Below are 25,409 nucleotides of genomic sequence, written 5' to 3' on the forward strand. Positions count from 1 at the left end.
ACAAATCACCAGCGTTTTTGAATGGAAACTTAGGGTAACCAATATCGCATTGTGCATTATGTTGTTTTCAATTAATTACTGCACATCAGGGGCCAACATTATTTACTTGGGAATAATTATTTCTGAGCTCAAGAGCTGCAGAGCCTGCTCCAATAATTATTTTACTACCTAATTCTCAGTTAATTCCTCTATTTTATTTATTTTAAAAAATTGAATGTTTATTTTTGAGAGAGAGAGAGAGAGAGAGACAAAGACAGAGCATGAGCAGGGGAGGGGCAGGGAGAGAGGGAGACACAGAATCTGAAGCAGGCTCCAGGCTCTGAGCTGTCAGCACAGAGCTGGACACAGGGCTTGAACCCACGAACCGTGACATCATGACCTAAGCTGAAGTTGGACACTTAACTGACTGAGTCACCCAGGTGCCCCTGTTCTCCAACTTTCTGTAATGCACACATACAACGTGTATAATAACAAAAGGCTAATTTCCATTAAAAGTGTGATATTAGAAAATAGGATTTAATGGAGAGATAGGTAAATAAAATTGTCCAATTTTATAAATTTTATTTTTTCTTGTTCCAAGTAACAAGATATGACTGAATTTTAGTATCAGATACTGTTTGTACATTTGGGGCTTATCTTAATTTTTCTTTCTGGGCATGTTGAGTTGCTACCATGTCAATTATTACTTCTTCACTATTTAATATTTGTGTTGTTGTCACTGTATTCTTTGTTATGCTTTATTTTGGGAAGATTCATTAAATTATAGTGAATTAGTAATAAACATTCCCAAAGGAATAAAAAAAATGAATATTTCTCCTAGGATATACGAGACATTTTTATTGAGAAAAATTTTAAAACACTCATGAATGTCAATATTCTGAATCCTCTGAAATATTTTCTCATACAAATGAAGTCTTTGAGGAAGGAAAAATTTATCTCTCTAAAATCTAATGAGTTATTTAATTAATTTTACCCTGACTTTCCCAAGAAGAATTTCAAGAGACTTGTTAGAATATGTAAAACATGACAGACAATGTATCATAAAATAAGGATGGGAATAAAAATTTTAAAAACGAAGGTTGAGAAAGAACAACACAAAATTAATTTTAAACTGCATAGAATGACACCAGTATAACAGGTAAACATGATCTACAAATAATTTTTTAAGTGTCAATTACATGGTTAATAATATCCATGAAATAAAAGTGAATCAGTTATTCTTAACCCTAAAATTAGATTAGAATTTCTCCTGAGAATACTAGTAAAGAGATACCATGTGAAGTCATGAACACCACTCTCAATGTAAATATATGTTCTAGGCTTTCATCATCTTATTTTCACATTGTTTTTAGCTTTTATTAACTTAAAATACTTCTTTTGGGGGTCTTCAGAAATTCGCAGCTAAATTTCCATTTTCCAGAGAACTACTATCTAGTTCAGTGGATAGCCTGTTAAGGTACTGCAAAAGCATTAAGCTATTCATGTGACTTACAAGAAATCAGAAAACCTGAGATTAAATTATATAACTTTAAAAACAAACCCTACCATTTAAAAAAAATGGGGGCGCCTGGGTGGCTCAGTCGGTTGAGTGGCCGACTTCAGCTCAGGTCATGATCTCGCGGTCCGTGAGTTGGAGCCCCGCGTCGGGCTCTGTGCTGACAGCTCAGAGCCTGGAGCCTGTTTCAGATTCTGTGTCTCCCTCTCTCTGTGACCCTCCCCCGTTCATGCTCTGTCTCTCTCTGTCTCAAAAATAAATAAACGTTAAAAAAAAAATTAAAAAATAAAAAAAAAATAAAAAAAAATAAAATAAATGTATGACCACAGTGTGAATATGAACAAGATGCTATTAGCAATCATTCACTGATTTCTTTACGTGTATTATTAAATACATAATTCCATTTTTTTTCTCGACAAATAGACATTTTGTGAGACATACTGATCTTTATTTCAGTGGAGAGTTGTGAGATTTATTTCTTCCAATCAACAAATATTTGTTAAATTTTATCATTTGTCAGATATTTTCCTGGGTGCTAAGGATGCAGTTGGTGGGAGAACACCTGAATCAGTGAATTTTAACATGGTGCATTTCTGAAACATTTTTGGATGTCCAGTACATAAATGACTGAACTCTCTGGTTTAGCTGTTGCAGCTGTGGTCTAATAATTTGGCAATATATAAGCAAACTTACAGTAGCAATAAAATAATACACAGATCTCTTATGTTGTTTACAAGGAAGACAGTGACCACTGCTCTGGTATTAATCTGACATTTGCTTTTGACATTCCAAGTATGGAGGGGACACTTCTTATCTTTCAGTTCTACCAGCAGCTGGTAGATGAAGCTGTTAATTTCTTTTTTCTGTTTTACAGAGTCAGAGTAACAGTAGGGTTTGATATACTAGTTTAAATGTGGAAAATCATCTTCAAAGTTATCAAATAACTCAGTTGAGAACACAAAGAATGAACCAAAAGCCAGAGAAGGAGCTAAGAGGCTGTCAATACCTTCAAAGATTAGAATCTCTGGCCTCTTTTAAAGGTTGCTTTCTGGTCTTAAAGTATCATTTTACTTGAATATCACCATGTCACAATCTCTAATAGCAATATGAAATCACAAACAAACATTTGTATATCCTAGCAACCTTATCTGCAAATACAGGGCAAGTGTATGTGAGCATGTGCAAGAGGAGGGTAGAAAGGAAGGAGAATATGGGAATAACAGAAAAAGAGCAGTGATAGCAGAATCAAACTTCCTCATTAAGCTGAGCAATTAACTTAGTTGAACATGAGGACTAAGTAAGTGCTCCTAGATCAACCTGCTATTGTATTAACCTAAACATATTGATTGATCATTTCAGGAACATATATACACAGACTGATGTGTGGCACTTTACACTCTCGTGTCCACGGCATACATTTTGGCGGTCTCTGTCCGAGGGGCTACGTATGACTTGGCCATGGAAATAGCTGCATTTGAGTAGGCTTTCCTCATGGAATACGGATAGTTCCTTTCAGGTCCAACATCTGTTGGAAAGAGATAAATGTAGTTGTATAGAAATAATTATGATTCAGTGAACTTTGGGGAAAAATGCCATTTTACACATTCTTCTCATAAAGAGACAAAAATATAAATACTTTTAAGAAGGAATCATCTAAGAAGAACCTTAGAATAAAATCTAAGATTTTCATCTGGAAAGTTATTTTTAGATTAAAAGCTTAGGTACTTTCCTTCTTTTTCTCTCCTCCTTCTCTTCTGTCCTTCCTTCCTTCCTTCCTTCCTTCCTTCTTTCCTTCCTTTCTCTTTTCTTCCTTCCTTCCCTCCTTCCTTCTTTCCTGATGAGGAGATGGATTTTCTTGCTTTTTAACAATATTTTTAGAAACCCAATAGTAATACATTATATTTTTTAACAACAAATATTTGACTTGGCTCTCAGTCTACTTCTCTGTTTAACTCTAGATATAAATTTAGTAGATTAGATGAAGTTAGATATATAAGATTATGAACACATTAAAATCATCATTATATATTTAGATATTGGATACAGTTATAGGTGTGGTTTTTTTCCACCCAATATACCACTTATGAGGTATGAGGCTTGAATATTGCAAATCAGTTTTCCTTGAACAACAGAAACTTCTCAAGTGTCATTTTTTATAAGAGGTAGGGATCAAGTAAGCAACATTATTTCGCACTGGTGAGAACTGTTTCTACCAGATTGGGAAGACTGATAATGGAGGCAAGTAAGTGTGCTATTTTATTTTGTTCTTACCTTTGAAGAGGTATAAGCAGCATGTCAGGACAGCACCAGCCAAAAAGCAACCCAGAGACCCAGCCATTCCAAGCCAGCAAGACCAACCAAATTTATATTGGATGCCAAGAAATATATTGTGCAAAACCAGAGAAGAACGTTCTACATAAACATCAACAGCATACCACACTGAACCAATGATTCCTGGGGCACCTGAAAGAAAGAAAAGTTGCTAAAATAATACAGGCTTTCCAAATGTAAGTTCTTGGACTGCTACCCAAAATGGATGGCATCATTTAGACAGGGATAATAATCATTTGGAGGGGCAATAATAATTGCTTTCTATTTTGTGTTTCTTCCAAATTATGTATCAGTTTATACATAAAGAGAAATACAAAAATTTTAAAATGCAGTGTTCATCTGTTTGTGTAAACTTAAAATGATCATTGTGGTTTTCTTTAATTTTCCTCTCTCACATGTTATTTTGAATGCTGTGTAAAAGGAAATATGAAAAACAACAGAAAAAAAGAAAGAACACAAAATCGAAGACAAATAATACACAGCATACGTTCACTCTATTGATTTTTTAATTAAAAGTATATATCTTTAAGAATATTCTATTCTTCTCTGCCCCACCCCCTGGACCCGCAATTAAAGCTGTGTCAGCTACATAATCAGCACCCATATGGAAACTATGTTTTTTGAAGTCAATAATCTTAGTCTGTTGGGCTTAAAAACAAATAACTGGAGTAAAAATTGTCTTTATTTTAAAATAAATTCTTACCTACTACCCGCACACCATGAGAGAACAAACTAAGAAATTTTATTCCTTTTAAACAAAATTTAACCCCCCAAATTAGTCTATCTGACAATTTGACTGGCTTGGAATGATGCCAGTAGAGTCCGCTTGCTTTAAAGGTATAAATTGCACATCAGTGCTAAGGTGCAGGAAAAAAAAAGGTGAGGAGCTATAGGACAAAATGCTATGTGAAAATGGTGTTTCATATTCTTTTCTAGGGGGTCTGTGATATGTATTTAAGTCACCATTTCATTGCATTATTTTCCCAGTTGTTTAATGCAAGAAGTTTAAGGACAGATAATGAACACATAACCTTTAGATAACAGGGTATAAATTACCACCTATTTTCTACAGTACTTCTAATCTATGGGTTTAAGATGGAAATTCCTTTTTTAAAACTTAGAAAGAGATTATGTAAAATTATATATACATATAACACACATAGATACATATATATATGAAATATGCATATATTTCATTTTATACCATATGAAAATAGCATGTCATATATATTTATATATATGTATGGTATTAGTATTTCATGTATTATATATATATTTATTATATGTAATATAATATAATTATATAATATATATCTAATTTCTTCTCTTTTTAGGTTTATTTATTTTGAGAGACAGAGTGAGTGGGGGGGCAGGGATTGGAGAGAGGGAGAAAGAGAGAGAAGTCCAAGCAGGCTCCACACCACCAGCACGGAGCCCAATGTGGGGCTCAAACTCATGAACCATGAGATTATAACCTGAACCAAAATCAAGAGGCAGAGGCTTAACTGACTGAGCCACCCAGGTACACTTGGCATAGTAATTTCAAATGATGGTTTCAAGCCTTTGGCAATATCTGGAAATTTAATTTCATCATTTCTTCATCCATTCCTATAGGGAATTTTTCATCAACTCATATTTTAAAATTTAGCTGATTTTTATTTTTTTAAATCAAAAGTGGCATATATAGTGGTATCTCAGAAAGTATTCTGGAACAAAACTGTATGCATTTGTTTAAATTTGTTAAATAAAACACACGGTTACATACAAAAGCTCTATGTTATCACTAGGCCAACCCAGACATGAGAATAAATGTCTTAAAAAGGAAAACTTACTAAGTTCTTATGGTTTTTTTTTTTTTTTTTAATTTTTTTTTTTTTTCAACGTTTTTTATTTATTTTTGGGACAGAGAGAGACAGAGCATGAACGGGGGAGGGGCAGAGAGAGAGGGAGACACAGAATCGGAAACATGCTCCAGGCTCCGAGCCATCAGCCCAGAGCCTGACGCGGGGCTCGAACTCACAGACCGCGAGATCGTGACCTGGCTGAAGTCGGACGCTTAACCGACTGCGCCACCCAGGCGCCCCAATCTTATGGTTTTTTAATACAACCTAAGGATCATCAGGCCTTGACTCAATGCTTGTGTGAAAAAATTCAGGGAGGCCCCAGTTTTGACTGTGTGATGGGTTAGGCTCTCTGCTATGGGCTCACTCTGTCCACACTGGATCTTTACAACAGCAATTCAGAATAGATTTTATTGCTGGGACGTGGCCTTCTTTTGCAGATCAAGTAAAGAAGACCAGTTAAGAAACTGGCCTAAGGTCAAAAGTCACACATATATATCTCCAAGTATTAAAAAAATTTAAAAAAAATTTTTAATGTTTATTTTTGAGACAGAAAGACAGACATGTGTGGGGGAGGGTCAAAGAGAGAGAGAGAGCGGGAAAGACATAATCTGAAGCAGGCTCCAGGCTCTGAGCTGTCAGCACAGAGCCCGATGTGGGGCTAAAACTCGGGAACAGCAAGATCATGACCTGAGCTGAAGTTGGACGCTTAACCGACTGAGCCACCCAGGTGCCCCTAAAAAAAATTTTTCTTAAGTAAACTCTACCCCCAACGTGGAACTCGAGTTCCCAACTCTGAGATCAAGATTGCATGCTCTACTGACTGAGCCAGCCAGACACCTCTGCAAGTATTTTTAATTCCAAAATCCCTATCCATTCATTTTATACTTCCTGGTGAAGTTATCACTTATATTTGCTTTGCTAAATTTTCACTACTACCATTAAAAAAAAAGATAGTTTCCTCTCTGGGGGTGTGCCCATTGGTTTTCAATCTTCCTGCACTTTGATCTCTTGGACAGTGTATTTTCTCCCAACTTGCATTAAGGTCTTAAGAAGACATCATATTGTGACAGAGAAAGACTAAAGTGAATTTAATGACAGAATTTAATGATGCTTTTTCATCAATAAACACCATGTAAAGTGCTTCTTGACTTGTTTATAAGTCATGCTTGATTTATTATCCTTCAGAATTCCATTTATTCATCTGCCTCTTAAGTGGAGATATAATCTGCTTATTGTTACATTTACATTCAGATGGGTTGGCACATAAGAAAACCTGACATAGGACTTGGCACAACTTAGTTGCTAAAGAATTGCTAAAGAATTGCCTACTCTTACAGTGGGTACAGGTAAGGAGATGGGACCTTGGGACTTTAGGATTTAACTTCAAGAATAATAAAAAATAAATTATTTGAAAATTTTAAACCATTATATAACTTTTTAAATGGTTAAAAATAGTTTGAGGACTTCAATAAACTTTTATCTAACATCGTAACAAAAAATTAATTATCTGATTTCACAGCTGAAGAAAGAAGGGCTGATGTGCTCCTTATTCCTTCAATCTAGAAAAGCAAGTCACATATGATGTTAAAATGAACAGCTTCACAGGGCACCTGTATAGCTTAGTCGGTTCAGTGACTGACTCTTGATTTTGGCTCAGGTCATGATCTCAGGGTCATGAGATAGAGCCCCACATTGGTCTCTGCGCTGATACTGTGGAGCCTGCTTGGGATTCTCTCTCTGCCCCTCTCTCTGCCCCTCCCCTGTTCATTTGCACATGTGCACGTGTGCTCTTCCTCTCTCTCTGGAACAAAACTTAATAATAAATAAACTTAAAAAAAATGAACTGCTTCACAACAGCATCCTCCTTCATCTCAAGACTGTAGATGAGCACCTCTACCCCCATCCCTAGTGCAGAGAGTACCTGCTATTAGTAATATGGTTCCAGCAACAAAGCAGATGCGGACTTTGATGTATGGCTCATCAGGGAGGAATTTCACACAGTGGAGACCAAGAAGCAGGGTGATAAATCCAAATCCAGCTAAAATATCTGCAGTAATCATCAACGCTCGAGTTACCACCAGCTTCACTGGAAGATCAGGGCATGTGGTTAAATCATGGTCAGAGGAAGGAAACATGTTAATGTCGAGGTATCCAAAAACCAGATAATTACATACATTAACAAATGTCTATTGAATTAGAATTTAAATTTGCATGAACTTGGATTTTTTTTTCATAAAATGCAAAAATATCATGAGATTATCGGTATTATTATTTGTTTAAGCACTGATTATTACTTAGACTTGTCGGCCCCCTAGCAAAATGCTTGGCCTATCGTGTACACTAAATACCTTTTTCCTTGTTTGTTTCTTGTTCTGGAATGAGACTTGTTCACAAGTATTATAGCTGAATACTCAATTGAAAGTAGAGTATCTATTCTGCAGAAGTTGCCCAATGAATATTTAAGAAATAAACGATCACTACAGTTGTTTGAAGTTCCATTGAAAAATATACTTAAAATAACTGGTTAAAATTTGGTACAGGGGAGCAGGATAAAATGATTCAAGATGTCTTTTGCCCATTCAAGCTAATGGGAGCCATCTCTTCTAAAGCCATCTCTTTAGAAGGAGGAGGAGCTACAGAGCTTCTGTTATTTAGTCGAAGACTACTTCTAAAGGCCAGATCATATTCTTTTTCATCGCCTCCAGGGGTGACCCTTCTTGGCCAACATTCCATCTTAACCCTTTAATCTTGCACTGTCAACTGAGCAAATTTCAACTATGGCCAATGAGAATATGTGGTAGAAGGTCCAGGGAAGAGGGTATTAGGTAAGTAGAAGTGGAATAGTAGCAATCATCTTCTGCAGTGGAAGCATCTTCAAATGTGAAAACCTCTTGAACTGTGAGTCTCGGTTATGGTAACTTAAAAATGGGAAATTTTGTCAGAAATGAAGGGTTAATTACCTGATGTCAAAACTACTACTATTTTAGCTCGCTAATGGAAAGGAGGAATACAATTTATTCTTTTTGAGGGTATTGTAATTATGTTTTATTTTCATAGTGATGGGGGCTTCCTTGTATTTTAAATAATTCTTCTGCAGTGGTGAGATAAATTTAGGGCTGATTTAGTAATAGATTGCTTGTAAAATGTGGCCAATTTATTTAAAATAAAAAAATACCTTTATAATCCATCTAAGAGAGGAAATCAATGCATAAAATCAGCTTTTACCTGATTAATAGGTGAATATTTAAGATCTTAATATATGGCATTATTTCAAAAAATTTAGATTTATATTTCTAATTTAGGCCAAATCTAAGGCTTATTTTTCTCAAATTTCAAGAAAGAGAAAAATATGTGCCTAACTAGGCTATATATATAGAAGTGGGTCTCCTACTCAGCACCCCAAGCCAAGCAGTCCCACACTTTGGAGTGCCTTCCTTAAATATTAAGTCCCTTTTGGACCTGGGACCAACAGGGCCAGGATTGCCTTTGGATGGGACACCTTGAAATTGTGACCCTGGTTTTCCCCTCTCCAAGCCTTGATCCCACATAAAGCATGATTTCTGATGCTCTGTAGAACTCCAGGACTCATGTCTATGGTGTTATCCAGCCAGCCTTATGGCCTGTCCAGTTCTAAGAGGGCAGTTCTGCAGGCAGACTGCTAATGCTAATGAACCAGGAATTTTTTTTTTCCCAGGTATTGTCTGAGAACAGGCTGCTAGAATAATGTTAAATATTCTGACTGGAGAAAAGGGAACTCAAATTAACTATATCAACAAGAGCCCTGAAAAAAAAATTTTGTCTCGGTCTGTATATCCTAGGTCCATAGGACAGTGGGAAAAGTTATCTAATTGTGATTCTATAAAAGATATCAAAGACTAAAAATAAAATTTTATAGGTAATATCCTAACTTAGAGGGTATAGTTGTTATTTTCTTAGAATACATGTAGTCTCTAAGCATATGATGGAATTTCTTAAACAAAAGTAATTACTTTTTAAGATATTATTTGAAATTAATAGGTAAGAACATATTTTAAAATGTGAGCTAGTGCAGGCAAAAGATTAAAAAAAATAAATATTTAAAAATACAATCAGCAGTTTTCTCTGTGCAGTAAGCTTATGAGTGATTTTCTGTTATTCTTGTATAAATATACATAACAACATTTACAAGTTTGAAATATTTTATCTTTATTTTTTTTTCTCCGCTCCCACCATAGCACCGCATTTCTGGAATAGCCTAGTGTCCACATGAACTTACATTTTTATTGACCAAATCATGCTTTTTCGTGGATAGAAGTAGGTTACCACAAGGAGGGAAAAAGAGAAAGAATTAAGAAGTTTCAAAAAAAAAATGAAATATAGGCTTTATGAATTAGGTTAAAAAAAAACACTCAAATCCTAAATAGCAGAAGAAGATATTTTAGAGCACTGCTCCTTTTAAGTGCTTATCCCTGGACTGAAATAGCTGTCCAGGGGAAAAGTCACATTCCAAGCATTTGCTTTTCATTTATCTTCAGAAAAGAAGTTGCCAGGCTCTACCATACCCCGTCTGCTTTGAAGGAGACCAAAACCAATTAGCTTTAACAACAGCACCAGTATTTCTTGGCATGATTCAATGTTCTAAATAAATAAATATCTGCTGTGGAGAAAAACTGAGAGAATCAATGATAACATTTTTTCATCTATGAAATCTCTTTATTCATAGAAATATGGACCTTGTTAACACCTAATTAAAATTTAAAGCTAAAGGTTAGGAAGAAGAAGGAGCTGGCTTTACTATTTCTGTTAATTGTGTGTCATATGTATTGATTCTTTTCATTCCCTGATCCTATAATCTGTGTGTCTCTCTTTGCCTATCTCCATGTCTGTTTTTCTCTTTGTCTCTGCCCCCTCTGTTTCCACCTTCTCTCTTTCTCAGCAACTCTCTCAATGAATTAATGTCAACTTCCTATCTGACTTACATCACAGCTAAAAGACATCTCTGAAATGGTTTTCATCTAATGTGTCAATTCTAATCCTCCAGTAACCACAACCTGAAGAATTCATCTCAATTTAAAAAGTGTTTACTTTAAGTCTACTGTGTGTAAGACACTCTGCCAGGTATTTGGGGGGAGGGGGCAGAGATGAAGAAGTTAATATTTTTACCTTAAAAGAATGTATACAACATGGAAAAAGATAAAATATGCCCAACGTGTTTCAATTCACGTTTCTGAACTTTTTATGGAAACATTTAAAATGAGACAGAACTTTACCATAGTTCTGGAGACACACACACACACACACACACACACACACACACACACAATGAAAACCTGTTTGGGATCCCTCCCTGGCAAGGGGGTTGTCTAAGGCATACATACAGGGGTGTTCGGCAAGGATAGAATCATACTCGTCACAGGTGCGAATCCCATCAAAAACGTTCGTGACACACTCCCACCAGAGGCCTCGGCATTTGGTGCTCACCTAGATGTTGGGAGAAGACACTGTGTGAAACAACTCATGCAGGCACACTCTAGTTCCCCTGGATCAAAGGAAGACCTCGGCTGTTGTGCGTTTGATAGTAAAGTACATTGGTTGCAAGCGTGATCAGAATTTCATTTACAACAAACACAATGTGTTTTACAGTATTTTCCCTTAAGCACTAACAACTAAAGGCTTTCTCCACCAGGAAATGAATTCACTTCCTGATGGGGTGGGGAGGGGGGGCAGTGGTACCTAACTAAAGTCTTCATTACATATAGGCAAATGTCTATGGCTGGTTCGATCGTGGAGTCATGGTTTCACATGGAGACAATTTATGTCACTTTTCCTCTGCTGACATTTTTCATCAAAAATAAATAAATAAATAAATAAATAAATAAATAAATAAAACAATAAATGCTAACTCTTGACATCCTGAGTCTATTAAGAATGTACATTAATTTTTCACCCCGATAAACACTGAGTCCCATGAAGAAAGGCATTATTGTATATGAAGTTCACAATTTTACAATAATTGCCAAAGAATGCCATACCTCAGGACAGCAACAAATAAAATATAAAGACCCACAGCTTCTTCCTCTTTGCTCCACTGACACATTACAAATGTTCCAGCTATGTTATGAATGTGAACGAACTGAGCATTAATGTCATAGAACCTGACAGCTGGAAACCACTTTTACTTAGAATCATAGTGCAGATGATTCTAAGTGTCCACCTAGAGCTAAAAGATACCAGTGCCCAGAGCCATTCCATGTTTTATCTGTAAGCTGCATGTCACAAAAGATTTCCTAAAATTGTAAACATGCCAATGGGAAATAGTTTCAAGTATTCTTGACACAGCTCATGCATATGGAACAGAGCTAATATGATTGTTTGTCCTGATTCAATTACAGATTCACATTACCTTGGGATTCTGGGAATAGTTTAGTAAAATTTAACCAAGAATTATCTTGGAAAATAAAAACTTATTTTTTTTTTCCTTAAAGAAAGACTAAATAACAATGTGGGAAGAGAAATGCCAAAGCGGGGAGATTAAAACTGGTGTGAAGAAGAAAGGAAGGGACGTAAAACCCTTTGATCTGCAAAAGGAAACCGTATCAGGGAATGTTTGTGCTTTGAAGCTTTGCTTGGTGCTCTACCTTGCAGCTGTATTGTGTGCCAAATAAAACTTTACTGCTTGTTCTTCCACTACAAATGTCAATGTTGTACTTCTATTGTCCTTTTATAGGTAAAATACACATAATCAGTAATAATAAATCTATATTGAGTCCATACTGTGAAGCAGTTACTATTTAAGTATATTATTATCCCATTTATTCCTTAACTGCTCCTGTGAGACATCAATTACTATCAGCTATTTTACAAATAAGGAGAATGAGGAATATAAAAGGTAAGTGATAACCCCAAGCAAGCATAGTTCACAAATACGGCAATCTGTGTGCTTGTTCTTAAGCACCGCAGTATACTTAAAACCCATTTTAAGAAATTCCAAATCCGTTTCAGGCTAGAGTACTCCAGCACTGAAAATGAGAAGATAGCTTGGGGTGAAGGGTTATAAACCCTAACTTTAATCTTGTCCTATGGCTATTATTCTACAAACCTTCACTTTGGCTTGCTCTTCCTAAGGTTAAAACTGAAGGGATGCTTTGGGGATATTATCTGCCTTAGGAACTGCAATAACCAAAAATTTAACACAGATCTACCTTGTGAAAGTTAACATACCAATTTTTTAATGATGGATGTGAGCCTCTCAAGTTAGATATGCATGCAATTTAAGCTGCCACTAAAAAAGTATAGACTTTAAATCTAAGTTGATACTTTTTAAATGTGTTGTATCTTTGGGCAAGATCTTACCTTTTTTTGAGCCTCAATCTTCTTATCTGCGTAAAGGAGATAGTGCTAGGATAGTTATAAGAATTAAAAAATTACAAACACACAATATAAATGATTTGCTCATAAGTGATCTTAGTAAAGTACTTAAACATCGTAACAACCTGAGTAGTGACAGTGTTCAACATTGCTAACTAACCACAATCAAAGTGAAGAAGGGTAGGTATGATGGGTTGAATTATGCCCCCTCCCTCACTTCTCCCACCAAAGATCTGTCCAAGTCCTAATCCCCAGAACCTATGGATGTATGGATGTTATCTTTTTTGGAAAAAGGGACTTTGCATATGGCCAACTAATCTTTGACAAAGCAGGAAAGAATATCCAATGGAAAAAAGACAGTCTCTTTAACAAATGGTGCTGGGAGAACTGGATAGCAACATGCAGAAGAATGAAACTAGACCACTTTCTTACACTATTCACAAAAACAAACTCAAAATGGATAAAGGACCTGAATGTGAGGCAGGAAACCATCAAAAAACCCTAGAGGAGAAGCAGGAAAAAACCTCTCTGACCTCAGCCGCAGCAATTTCTTACCTGACATATCCCCAAAGGCAAGGGAATTAAAAGCAAAAATGAACTATTGGGACCTCATGAAGATAAAAAGCTTCTGCACTGCAAAGGAAACAATCAACAAAACCAACGGAGTGGGAAATGCCAACTAAAAGGCAACCAACGGAATGGGAAATGATATTTGCAAATGACATATCAGATAAGGGCTAGTATCCAAAATCTGTAAACAACTCACCAAACTCCATACCCAAAAAACAAATAATCCAGTGAAGAAATGGGCAGAAAACATGAATAGACACTTCTCTAAAGAAGACATCCAGATGACCAACAGGCACATGAAAAGATGCTCAACGTCGCTCCTCATCAGGGAAATACAAATCAAAACCACACTCAAATACCACCTCATGCCAGTCAGAGTGGCTCAAATGAACAAATCAGGGGACTATAGATGCTGGCGAGGATGTGGAGAAACAGGAACCCTCTTGCACTGTTGGTGAGAATGCAAATTGGTGCAGATGCTCTGGAAAACAGTGTGGAGGTTCCTCAAAAAATTAAAAATAGATCTACCCTATGACCCAGCAATAGCACTGCTAGGAATTTACCCAAGGGATACAGGAGTACTGATGCATAGGGGCACTTATACCCCAATGTTTATAGCAGCACTCTCAACAATAGCCAAATTATGGAAAGAGTGTAAATGTCCATCAACTGATGAATGCATAAAGAAATTGTGGTTTATATACACAATGGAGTACTACGTGGCAATGAGAAAGAATGAAATATGGCCCTTTGTAGCAACATGGATGGAACTGGAGAGGGTGATGCTAAGTGAAATAAGCCATACAGAGAAAGACAGATATCATATGTTGTCACTCCTATGTGGATCCTGAGAAACTTGATAGAAGGCCATGGGGGAGGGGAAGGAAAAAAAAAAAAAAGAGGCTAGAGAGGGAGGGAGCCAAAACATAACAGATTCTTAAAAACTGAGAACAAACTGAGGGTTGATGGGGGTTGGGAGGGAGGGGAGGGTGGGTGATGGGTATTGAGGAGGGCACCTATTGGGATGAGCACTGGGTGTTTTATGGAAACCAATTTGACAATAAATTTCATATTTAAAAAAAAAGGAAAAAGGGACTTTGCATATGTAGTGAAGTTACGGATCTTGAGGTAATGAGATCATCTTGGATTACCAGGGTGGGCCCCAAATTTAATGACAAGTGCTTTAATGAGAGACACATAGAGAAGAAGGTACTATGACCAGAGAGGCAGAGATTGAAGTGATGTGGCTGTAAATCAAGGAATGGAGTAGTGACCAGAAGCCAGAAGAGGAGAGGAACAGATTCTCCCCTAGAGCCTTCAGAGGGGGCACAGCCTTGTCAACACCTTGATTTCAAACTTGTAACCTCCAGAACTGCAAGAGAATAAATTTCTCTTGTGTTAAGCCACCAAATTGTGGTAATTTGTTATGGCAGCCCTAGGAGACAAATACAGTAGAGATGATTGGTACAGAACTGTTATACTGAAATAGAAAACAGGACTTCTCATAGCTTATTCCTGTTCAGTCCCTCAATTAACAAGAACATACTGGATCCAGTTTATACCAACTAGAGCTAGGTTATACGGATTTGAAGTCACTGTTCCATAATTAGACAGTGACTGTCCATAATTCCTGCTGTCTAACATAGCCCCATTAAAACAAACAAACAAACATTCCTACTGTGGTATTTCTTTTTATATATGAGGTTATTTAGAAAGGAACCTGAGATATATATGTAGGAAACTCATTTTACACTAAAAAAGAGTCTCTTGGCAAAATAATCCAACAGTGGTGTCATTTTCAAGGCTATTGATCATTTACCTGCAATGACCATATTTAGAAAAGCAATGAGCTCATTAGAGGAAACAGGAATCTAATTTCATTAGGTATTAATGCTCAGGGGCACACTATTAGATTGCTTGGTATTCACACTCGGTTAAGGTACGTGAGAATAGTGGCTGTAATTAACTAAACTTCTGTGTTAATATAGCACTTACTGGAGACACCCTTAAAGGTGCCTTTGTGCACAAAGACAAGGTTAAAATTTTTTATGGTATTTATCATATTTAGGGAAGCCCTCCTTGGCTCTAATATATAATCTTCACTTACTTATTCCTGTGTTATACAGAGGCTTATTAAGAACTCTCTCAAAGGCAAGTAAATCTAAATTCTTAAAAGTTTTAAGACAAGGTTCTGTTTAAAAAGGAGACTGATGCTTCAAATATTATGATTAACCTTTCTTAAAGGGCAAAAATGCAAAATGTTAACTAATAATTCTTATCTTGCAAGGTCATTCAAAATAGAAGATTGCAATTTTAAGCTTACTCTTTTAACATGCAATTTATACATTAATAAATACAGATAATGATACTAGAGGGATTTCTATATTATTTCAATGAATATCTGTCCTGACGTGAGGAGATTATCTCCTAAATGGGGAGAACTCAGTTTATCCAAGATGTAACAATAAAAGCACAAGTCACAAACATGAGGCTGGCATAAATCTCTTAATATTATTTCATTACAATAGTAAAACAGAGATCTTATAGAACAGTCCATATTTCTGCTTTCCTTTGGCAACTTAGTCATGCTGGCCACCTGGACTCCTCAGTCCCACATAACAATGATTAGCACCAAGGGACTGGCTGCTTCCTTTAGATGGGGCTTGTACTCACAGTTTTCCTCCTCCTCCCTCCTCCCCCAATCTGCCTCTCTCAAGGATGTTGGTTACCTGGTTCCTAACAGCATTTAACTTTCTCACTCCTTGTGTATAATAATGAGAATGACTCCCTTTGCCTTCAATTTGTCAAATTTCTACCTATCCTTCAAATGGCACTTCAAAGATACTCCTTCTTCCAAGAAGTTCTCCCAGTTTCTCCAGCTAGGGTTAATTTATTCCTAGATCATACCATAATCTGTCCATATTTTCTATAGTATTTACAATATTGCATTACTATTCTTCTGTGCATTTGCAGACATCTGTCTCCCAAGTCTGTCTGTTGTCCTCTTTCAAACTATATTCATTGAAGATCTGCCATGTGCCAGTCAACAGACTAACAAAATGCTGGGGATAAAGCAAAGCCCAAGAAAGGTATGGCACCTCGCTTCAAGGAGCTTACAGACCCTCCTGCTTGGAACATAATGGATGCTCAAAAGATGTTTATTAAGAAAAAAAAATTGGTCACTTTTTCTTTCTTTTTTTTTGAATCTTTATTTCCTTTGAGAGAGAGACGGAGACAGAGACAGAGTGCGAGCAGGGGAGGGGCAGAGAGAATCCGAAGCAGGTTCCAGGCTCTGAGCTGTCAGCACACAGCCTGACGCGGGCTCCAAATCACGAAAGCAAGCTCATGACCTGAGCCAAAGTCAGAAGCCCAACCGACTGAGCCACCCAGGCGCCCTGGTCACTTTTTAAAATTCACATTAACTATCTGTCTTTAGATAATGGTTACTGATACACTCTATGCACAACTGGTGCTTAATATATGCTTCTGACTTGACTGAATGGATAAAACAGCTGAATCTGGGAGTCAAAGAATTATGATTTAGACTATAGAGTTAATACTGATTTATTTTCAGGCTGGACCCTATCTACTCGACCAGCTCTGGGAAGTAAGTGTTTACCACAGGACACGGGATGAGCAGGATACCACTCAGAAAATTCTTTAGGACACCATACTGACCACGTCTCTTCCCTGTTGAATTTATAGTATCCTAAATTAGTTCCTTAATCCTGGGATTTCCTATTCCCATCTCTTTAGCAACTTCCCATTAAGGCTTCTCTACCCTTGTCTTTGCCATTTTTTTTTCCTTGTCACTCTGGAAATATTTACAGACAGCAACATATAATTTTGCCTGCCTTGTCTTGTTTCCTGTAGTACTGGATGTGTTTGTCTTGCCTCCATGTATTTTATATATCTTTTGGGAATTAGAGAAACTTAAAAATACTTTAATTAATCGGCATTTATTTTTCTTCCAGCTGTGTGGGGAAAAATATATTTATATACTCAATAGTTTGAATAAATATGTATTGTTGGCTGGCCACTATAAAATAAGATTTTTCTTTGTCAATGCTCATTAAGTTATAAGTGCATATGCACTGAGATGTGTGTGTAAATATAATACATAGAGAGAGAAGTATGCAAAACCCAAAAGAAAAGTAGAATAAGCCATGAAGATGTACTATTTTAAAAACCACCTTGCACACACCTATTATAGGAATTTATGCTTTTCACACCACTTTACCATTCTTGTGTTAATGTTCTTTAATACAGAAGATACAACTTAGCTGTTACCAGTATTTACTTAAATATACTCATTAAGATGCAAAACCTTAATAATTCCATAGTAAATAACATAATTTACTACTAATACTTGAGACAATTTCAATTTTAACATGAAATGCATTTGAGTTTTTTTATACCAGGATTCTGAACTTTTCATTTTAATATTTTATATTATTGGGACACTTGGGTAGCTTAGTCACTTGAGTGTATGACTCCCGATTTTGGCTTAGGTCATGATTCCAGGGTCCTGGGATCAAGTTCTATGTAGGGATAAATGCTGAGCATGGATCCTGCTTAAGATTCTCTCTCCCTTTCTATCTCTCCCTCTGCCCCTCTTCCCCACTCATGCTCTCTCTCTCTCAAATATATATATATATATATATATATATATATATATATATATATATATATATAACTATCCCAAGGTCTAAAAGAACTCAAAACAGTCATTTATAAAGGTAAAGAAGCATGATTAAAGTAAGCATAATAGATGTTACCTTTCCTTTCCTCTCCATTTATGTGCCACGAGTTATTTGCTGAAATACATTTGGTTTAGTTCTGCCTGTTTATTTGTGGGAGGCTGGCTAAAAGTAAAAATGGCAAGAACGAGATAATACTTACTTAGTAGGTAAAATGGTCTTCATGGTTATATTACCTAATTTACATATTTGAACTAAACATTTCTATTTTTTTAAGTTTATTTATTTATTTTGAGAGAGAGACAGAGTGCACGAGTGAGAGAGGGGCAGAGAGAGAGGGAGAGAGAATCCTAAGTAGGCTCTGCTCTGTCAGCTCAGAGCCTGATGTGGGGCTCAGATTCACGAATCATGAGATCATGAACCCAGCTGAAAACAAGAGCCAGACACTTACCCGACTGAAGCATCCAGGCACCCCTAAATATATCAGTTTTAACATTTATTGTTTAATTTATTTAAATCACACGTTTAATCATCTTAGAATGCTTATGAAAGCATGGCATCCTAACTTTGCAATGACTACTGCATCGGTTGTGACAGGTCAGTGTTTGCTGAGTGAATGGTAATAAAATATTAGTTTACTTTTTCCTCTCTTCTTTTCTTCATTTCTGTCTTTATTTAAAGCACCAGGCAGAAAAAGCTATATTCTCTGGACCAGAATACACTCTTCACCAACCTTATTGTACATCCCAGGGAATTAGATTTTTATTCCTGCTTTTTTAAAAAAAGGGACGAAATCCATATCTTCAACAATTTTAAATTGTACTAAGATTAAAAAGCCTTGCCTAGAAAATGGTGGTGGTCTCCCCACAGAGATACTTTTCATTTATGGCTCAATGTGTGATTTCCAAAGATCACATCGCATTATATTCATTCTTTTCATAAACATGCCAAGTATCTTAATAGATGCACCCTGTCAGTTCATGTGAATCATGAGTTTCCATGATGTGGAAATTGGTGTGAAGAGGAGGAGATCATGAGATGAACAAGAGAATATTTGTAGCCGCCAATGTCTGCTGAATGAGTTTGCAATGAGTCGGGAAAGTAAAACCAGTATATATATATATATATATATATATATATATATATATATATATAATCAGAGTACATGCAGGTATGATAATTTTAATATTGATTTTATATCCAAAACAACTGCGGCATCATTAATGTAATTAGAAATCCCAGGGAAGAACCTGATCATGGGGATAAAATAAATCCAAATGTGAGAAACCTTCATTTGAAGTAATAAAATTTTAATCATAATAGTGCTTGGTGTATAGCAAATTCTCAGTAAATAATTAACGCAAGATTAACTGAAAATGGATTAATCTTGTGAAAACATTCTTTCCCTCTGATAATTGAAAGAACTTTGCCAAGAAACTACTTTTTTTTTATTTAAGTGTGGTATATGAAGAATTTCATATCTTCTAATATAGTTAACAAACTAATAATAATAATTCATTTTATTTTTCTTTTTAAAATGCATTTAATAGGTAACTTATGCTACTTTGTCTCTATTGTTTGCTCTTATTCCCTGGTTAGATAAAAAGGAAACAGTCATAAGTATAAAAATGGGCAAACCACAGCTCAGAGAAGTGAACAAAATTTCTCCAAGAGAATCAATAGCTAACACAGGGATAGAACTTAAATCTCATATCTCTCCCTTCAGTGAACATTATACAAAATGTCATCTTCTCCTCCAGAACAAAAACAAAACAATAAACTGCAAATAGACAATAATATATCTCTCATTTATTGACTGATTTGTATTTGCCCAGGACTGTGGTAAATGCTTTAGGACAAGCTCACAAGCTTAATCCTCACAAGGCACTTATTACATTATTATCCTCCCTTTACAGAAGAAAAAATGTGCTTTACAGCAATTTAAACGTCTGCTATTTAAAATCATACAGGTATTGCCTGGGAGTGTGGGATTTAATCTAGGGTCCTCTCACATCAAGTCCAACCTGTGAACTTTCCCACTAGAAAGCATTTCACTCCTGGCTCCCTCGAGGTGCTGTATAAAAATCTCAGTGAGGAAAAAATAGTGGGATGGTCCAGGGACATTGCTGCTTAATGACTTCTGTACAGAGACTCATTTTCCTCCATTTGAGCTCTTGGTGAGTGACTCCACCATTCCTCTAATTGCTTAAAAACAGTAAAGTGGATTTCAACCTTGGCTTGTCCCTTGAATCAGCTCCTTTCTCCACATGCACTTATTAATCCTATCCATTCAAGTTCTTTAGAGCTTCCCATATCTTCACGTCTCTCTATGCTTGCTGCCTCACTAGTTCAAGCCATCAATGTTTCCCTCCTGTTCTATGGCAAAGACCTCCCAATTAGTCTCCTACATTTCCTTCTATTCATTCTAACCTTTCCCCATAAGTAGCCACAACAATTGATATTTGTAAAACACATGTGCATATTTGTTTACAGTGAAACACCTTTCACTACAGTGTAAGATCTATATTTTACTTGAACACAAAGCCTTTGATGACCAAGCTCCTATAGTCTCCTACCTACATTGGAAATTCTTACCATGCTGACATAGTCCAAAGACACATATATTACTCTCATACCTGGATCACTGCCCATACTATTTCCTGTGCTTGCAATACTCTCTACTTCTTCCTTACTCACCTGTCCTTAGGTCCTATGCTAGGTGTTTCTTCTGGGGTGCCTTTACTCATTCTCTAAGATTGGGTGAGCCAGTCACTCAGAGTTATTTGTTATCATGGTGCTTGTCACACCGTATGGCAACTTTCAGTTTACTTGCCCATAACTCCCAGTAATGTTGGGACAACCCAAGGTAGATCCAGGTCACATATTCCTTCCAAACCTGTTCGCACGGCAACCCCAGGGGACAGAGGTATCAGACAGTATTTGTGGAATGAAAGAAGATAGAAAGAAAATAATAAAGGGAGAGAGAGAGAGGGAAGGAAACAGAGATGAGGGGGAAATTATGGGAAGGAAAAAGAATAAGTAAGGAGAGGAAGAGCATAAGGGGTAGAAGAGGGAAGAAAGGAGACAGGGGAAAAAAGGAGAATGGAAGTATCGAGAAAAAGAGGGTGGAGGGAAGGACAAGAAGAAATAAGTAATGAGGAATGGAGTAATATGGAAGGAAGAACATAGGAAGTAACAGAGAAACAGAGAAGGTTTGCATTAGATTCCAGATGGAAGTTTCTGGGGAGACTGTAGACACCATGGGTCCTTCAGTGAGTGGCCATGACTTTGGGATCACAGACAGTCATAGTCAAGGAGTCCTTGTGTTAAACAACATGAAGACTGAGGAAGGATCTTAAAACTATGGAGTTTACTTCATCTTCTAATTGAAGAAACTGAGCTAATTGAAGACAGAGCTGGGGCTTGCTCAATGGAAGACAGGTAAGATGCGAACACAGGCTGGAATAATCTCGAAGCCCTAGATCTTTCCACCGCATCAGTCCTCCCAGAGACACAGGAATCAGTAATGAAGGAGCAGGGCCCCTGGTCCCTGGTTTGGAGCTGTGCACTGTGCCATCCGTGTGCCATTTCTTTTCTCCTAACATTTTTACTTAATGCAAAGAACTTTCTTCAACGGAGGCATGAGTAAGGCAAAATAATGTTTTATACTATTTTGAGTATGCTGTAGTAAGACAAAAGAGTATTTGAGCTCTTTCTGCCTTGTGCTCCCGGTTATTCATCTTAATCCTCTAACAAGCCTTGAGTTTTTACTCATTCTGTACTTTTGCCGTGTATCCTCTCGTCTAGAAGGCCCCTGCTGCCATTTCTACCTTTTGAAGTCCTTTTGGAGGCTTTGCTCAAATGCCTTTTCCTCCCTGAGGCCAGCTTCAATGTCCTCAACAGGAAATAATCATTCTATCTTCTTTGCTTCAATGGTATATTGTTCATTTCTTTCTCAAATATGAACTGGCCTATGCCTTTCATTATAGTTCCATGTGTATCTTTTTTCTCTACTAAATGTCCACTCCTAGAAGGCATGACCCATTCCCGCTTTATCTTTGCCTCCCCTAGGAAGATTAGCCCAGTACTTTTTATATGTCATACATTCCATGTTTGTTACGTTGAATTGAACTGTTGAATCCATTTTCCAGTTTCCATCTCCATCGCTCTAGAAGATTAACAAAGCCAACAAAGCTAAAAATTCATAATACTCCTTTTTGCTTAAATACTGCACAGGTGGGTTTTTTAAAAGCGCTTTTACTGTGTTGACTTTTGTCCAATAGTTGTTTAAAGTGAGCTGCTCATGTGGACCAAAAATGATACATACATAAGGAAGGAAGCAAGGAGCAAGAGTAACAGACTTGAGTCAGTGGGTATCAGAACACTGAAATCTGTGGATAATTGTATGTCTTCATATATTGGCCAACTGAAGGAGGAATTATTACAAGAGGTCCCTGTCGCATTGAAAATACTGACAAATAGAGATTGTTGGAGAGCAGAAGCCTCATTTGTTACAGTATTTCTTTTAATGTGGAAGCGTCTTGGAGAATGTTTGCATAGTATGTTTCAAATATGGGAAATAAGAAAGAAGCTAAGAAATACTAACTCTTGTCCAAGGTTAGCAAGGATTTACTCGAGGTGAATAACCTGGACTGCTCATACCATTCATTTTAACTAGAAGTGTTCTTGCACAGAGCAGATGGCAAATTGGTTGGATGTACTGAGATACAAGCAAGAAAATGCTTTAAATGCCGGGACTCTCAATCTCCCTCAGCAAGGTCTGACCCTTCCTAAACTTCCATTCTTGCCAAGTGAAGTTAGTATTTCTGTCAGCTTAAGCAGAAAGATTTTCAAATTGTTTCAGAAAATATTTTAACAGTGCTTTTAGATGAGATTTTGCATATTTTTCAAAAATAATTTTGTGTGTGCTAGAGTCCAATATATTTCTAAATTAATCTCCTACTACTGGCAGTCTGGATTCTGGGGAGCTAATGGCAGCAGACATTTTTATCTGCACTTTTCTCTTAGCACTGTTCAAAAGGCATTCTTTTTTTCATTCACCACTTACATGCAAGGCCAGATAAAATACATCACTGGACTCACATATAGCACACATCCTTTGCAGTATTTCAATTCTATCACAATTTTCAGGCACATAATTTTCTAGCTCTAAAGAAGTATTTATAACTCTGTTGGTTTTGAAATGCCATGTAGAAGTCAGAGGAAAATTAAAAGCTAAATATAAATAAATAAATAAATAAATAAATAAATAAAGCAAGCCAAAATAATACACAGCAGAATAGAAAGGTCATTACTTTCTGTTTCTAACTGTAACATGAGAGTCTAATAAATAAAATTAGGAGAAAAAAATATATAAACTAGCTCTTGGGTATCTTTCCTAAACTTCATAGAGGTGATATTATAGCGTTTGTTAGAACAAATTGTTCCCCTCAGGATATAAGTAAGAGAGTAGAATGGGTTGCTGCATAGTCATTGAGTTCCTGATATATTGTTTCTTTTCTTACCTACTTTTTCTGAAACCTCACTAATGAATAGTAGCTGATTTTGAAGATTTGATTTTTAATCAGTTCTACCTTCCTCACATTCCTATAGCCGCAGGAAATTATTGTAAATTTCAAAATGGTTTCTTTCTGAGCTTCTCTAGTAAGAAAAATAAAATCTGCAAATGTGAACCACTCACTCATTTGTGTTAACAGTTGGCTTCCAAGAGCAACTTATTTTTGAGAGTTTCTTAAATCCATATCTGTCCCCCATATTTTGGGACCCACTGGAAAGATTTGTTCTTCCTCTCGCTCCTACTTGGAAGCACCTTAAAATAACAATTCCTCTTATGCAGGAAATGGGTAGGTTTTTATACACCTTGAGCTTGATTACTCAGTTTCTTAGATTATCACTCTAAGAGAGGCCAGTCATAATGCTGTCATCCAAATTAGAAAATGATTATGAGAAAGGCTGTCATTGGAATGTTATTATAATTTAGTATAAGCAGCAGTGGAAGAGGTGAGTTTCTAGAAGACTCAGTGGCAGGGATTATGTAGTTACACTTATGGGAATTTATCCTTAAGAAAAAAGAGGGATTATCCAGTTACCTCATCTATATAATGGGATAATAACAATGCCTACCTCATAGATCAGCTGTGAGGATTAAATGAGCTAACATAAGACTCAGTAAGTAGTAAGTAAGGAGTAAGTCCATCCATGTTGGCTATTATTTCTATCCCCAGTAAGCATCCTGAGACAGCGGGGCTGAGAGAAAATTTGGACAGGCTTGGGTCAGGAAAAAGAGGTGCTGACTTCTTACCTCCAGGGAGTCGTCAGCATTCACCATCCAACAGTCTGTCCAGGTGGCCACAACCAAGAACCCAGTAGAGAAAAAGGCAAAGAAGCAGGCGGCGTACTGAAGAAGATCCCTCATTTTAGCAAGCAGCCTGTCTGGAAGGGACACATGGGCAGCTGCGAGCCCTGGGCCCACTCAGGTGGCTGGAACGTTGTCAGTCTTCTGAGCTTCTGGTACCTGGGGATGTGAAAATACCGGTCTTTTACTTTTCCTCACACCCCACCGCAGACGTCTTAAGTTGTGGTAAGAGTAACGCGAACAGGCTGTAACCCACAGAGGGGTCCTGGAGGTCATTATCCAAAGCAACCAGCCTCCAATCAGAAGCCAGGTCAGTGAAAGGGCTGAGTGTGTTTTGGGTGGGGGAGAAAAGGCACTGTGGTAACATTTTCGGGCCAGACTGTGGGCTAATGTGAGGTGATGGTCACCCGAGGCACGTGCCAGCGCCAAGATGGAGAGAAGAAGGGTCACACCCCATGCTGACGCCTGTAAACCGATCTTTCTCAGGCCCTCCAGGGAAAGTGAGCTATTCTCCTCCCCCTCAGTAAGGAGGCTACACGGTTGACTGAGTGCTCTTTTATTATGAGGACTATTTTAATATTCGTTGACTACCTTGGACAGACAGGCCACTGGTGAAACTATGCTAAACAAGTGTTTGCTCAAGGGAGTTTGCATTCCACAGTGTTGGGCAGAACAGCTCCTTGAAGGGTTTCCAGCACCCTCGCCCCAGGTGGAGTCACAGTTCCTAACCTTCTGGCACCACAGAG

General features: G+C 37.0%; 1 protein-coding gene across 1 annotated transcript; it reads right to left on the reverse strand.

The window, feature by feature from the left end:
- Positions 1–1,789: 1,789 nt before the first annotated feature.
- Positions 1,790–25,148, reverse strand: CLDN16 (claudin 16). The gene is given in 7 exon segments (XM_060639527.3): positions 1,790–3,020; positions 3,767–3,958; positions 7,592–7,756; positions 11,028–11,130; positions 24,610–24,744; positions 24,746–24,793; positions 24,796–25,148. Coding segments are annotated over 7 exon segments (921 nt in total). The 5' UTR covers positions 24,940–25,148; the 3' UTR covers positions 1,790–2,886.
- Positions 25,149–25,409: the final 261 nt, after the last annotated feature.

Source organism: Panthera onca, chromosome C2 (genome assembly GCF_046562875.1).
Source record: "Panthera onca isolate mPanOnc1 chromosome C2, mPanOnc1 haplotype 2, whole genome shotgun sequence".
Taxonomy (NCBI): Eukaryota; Metazoa; Chordata; class Mammalia; order Carnivora; family Felidae; genus Panthera; species Panthera onca.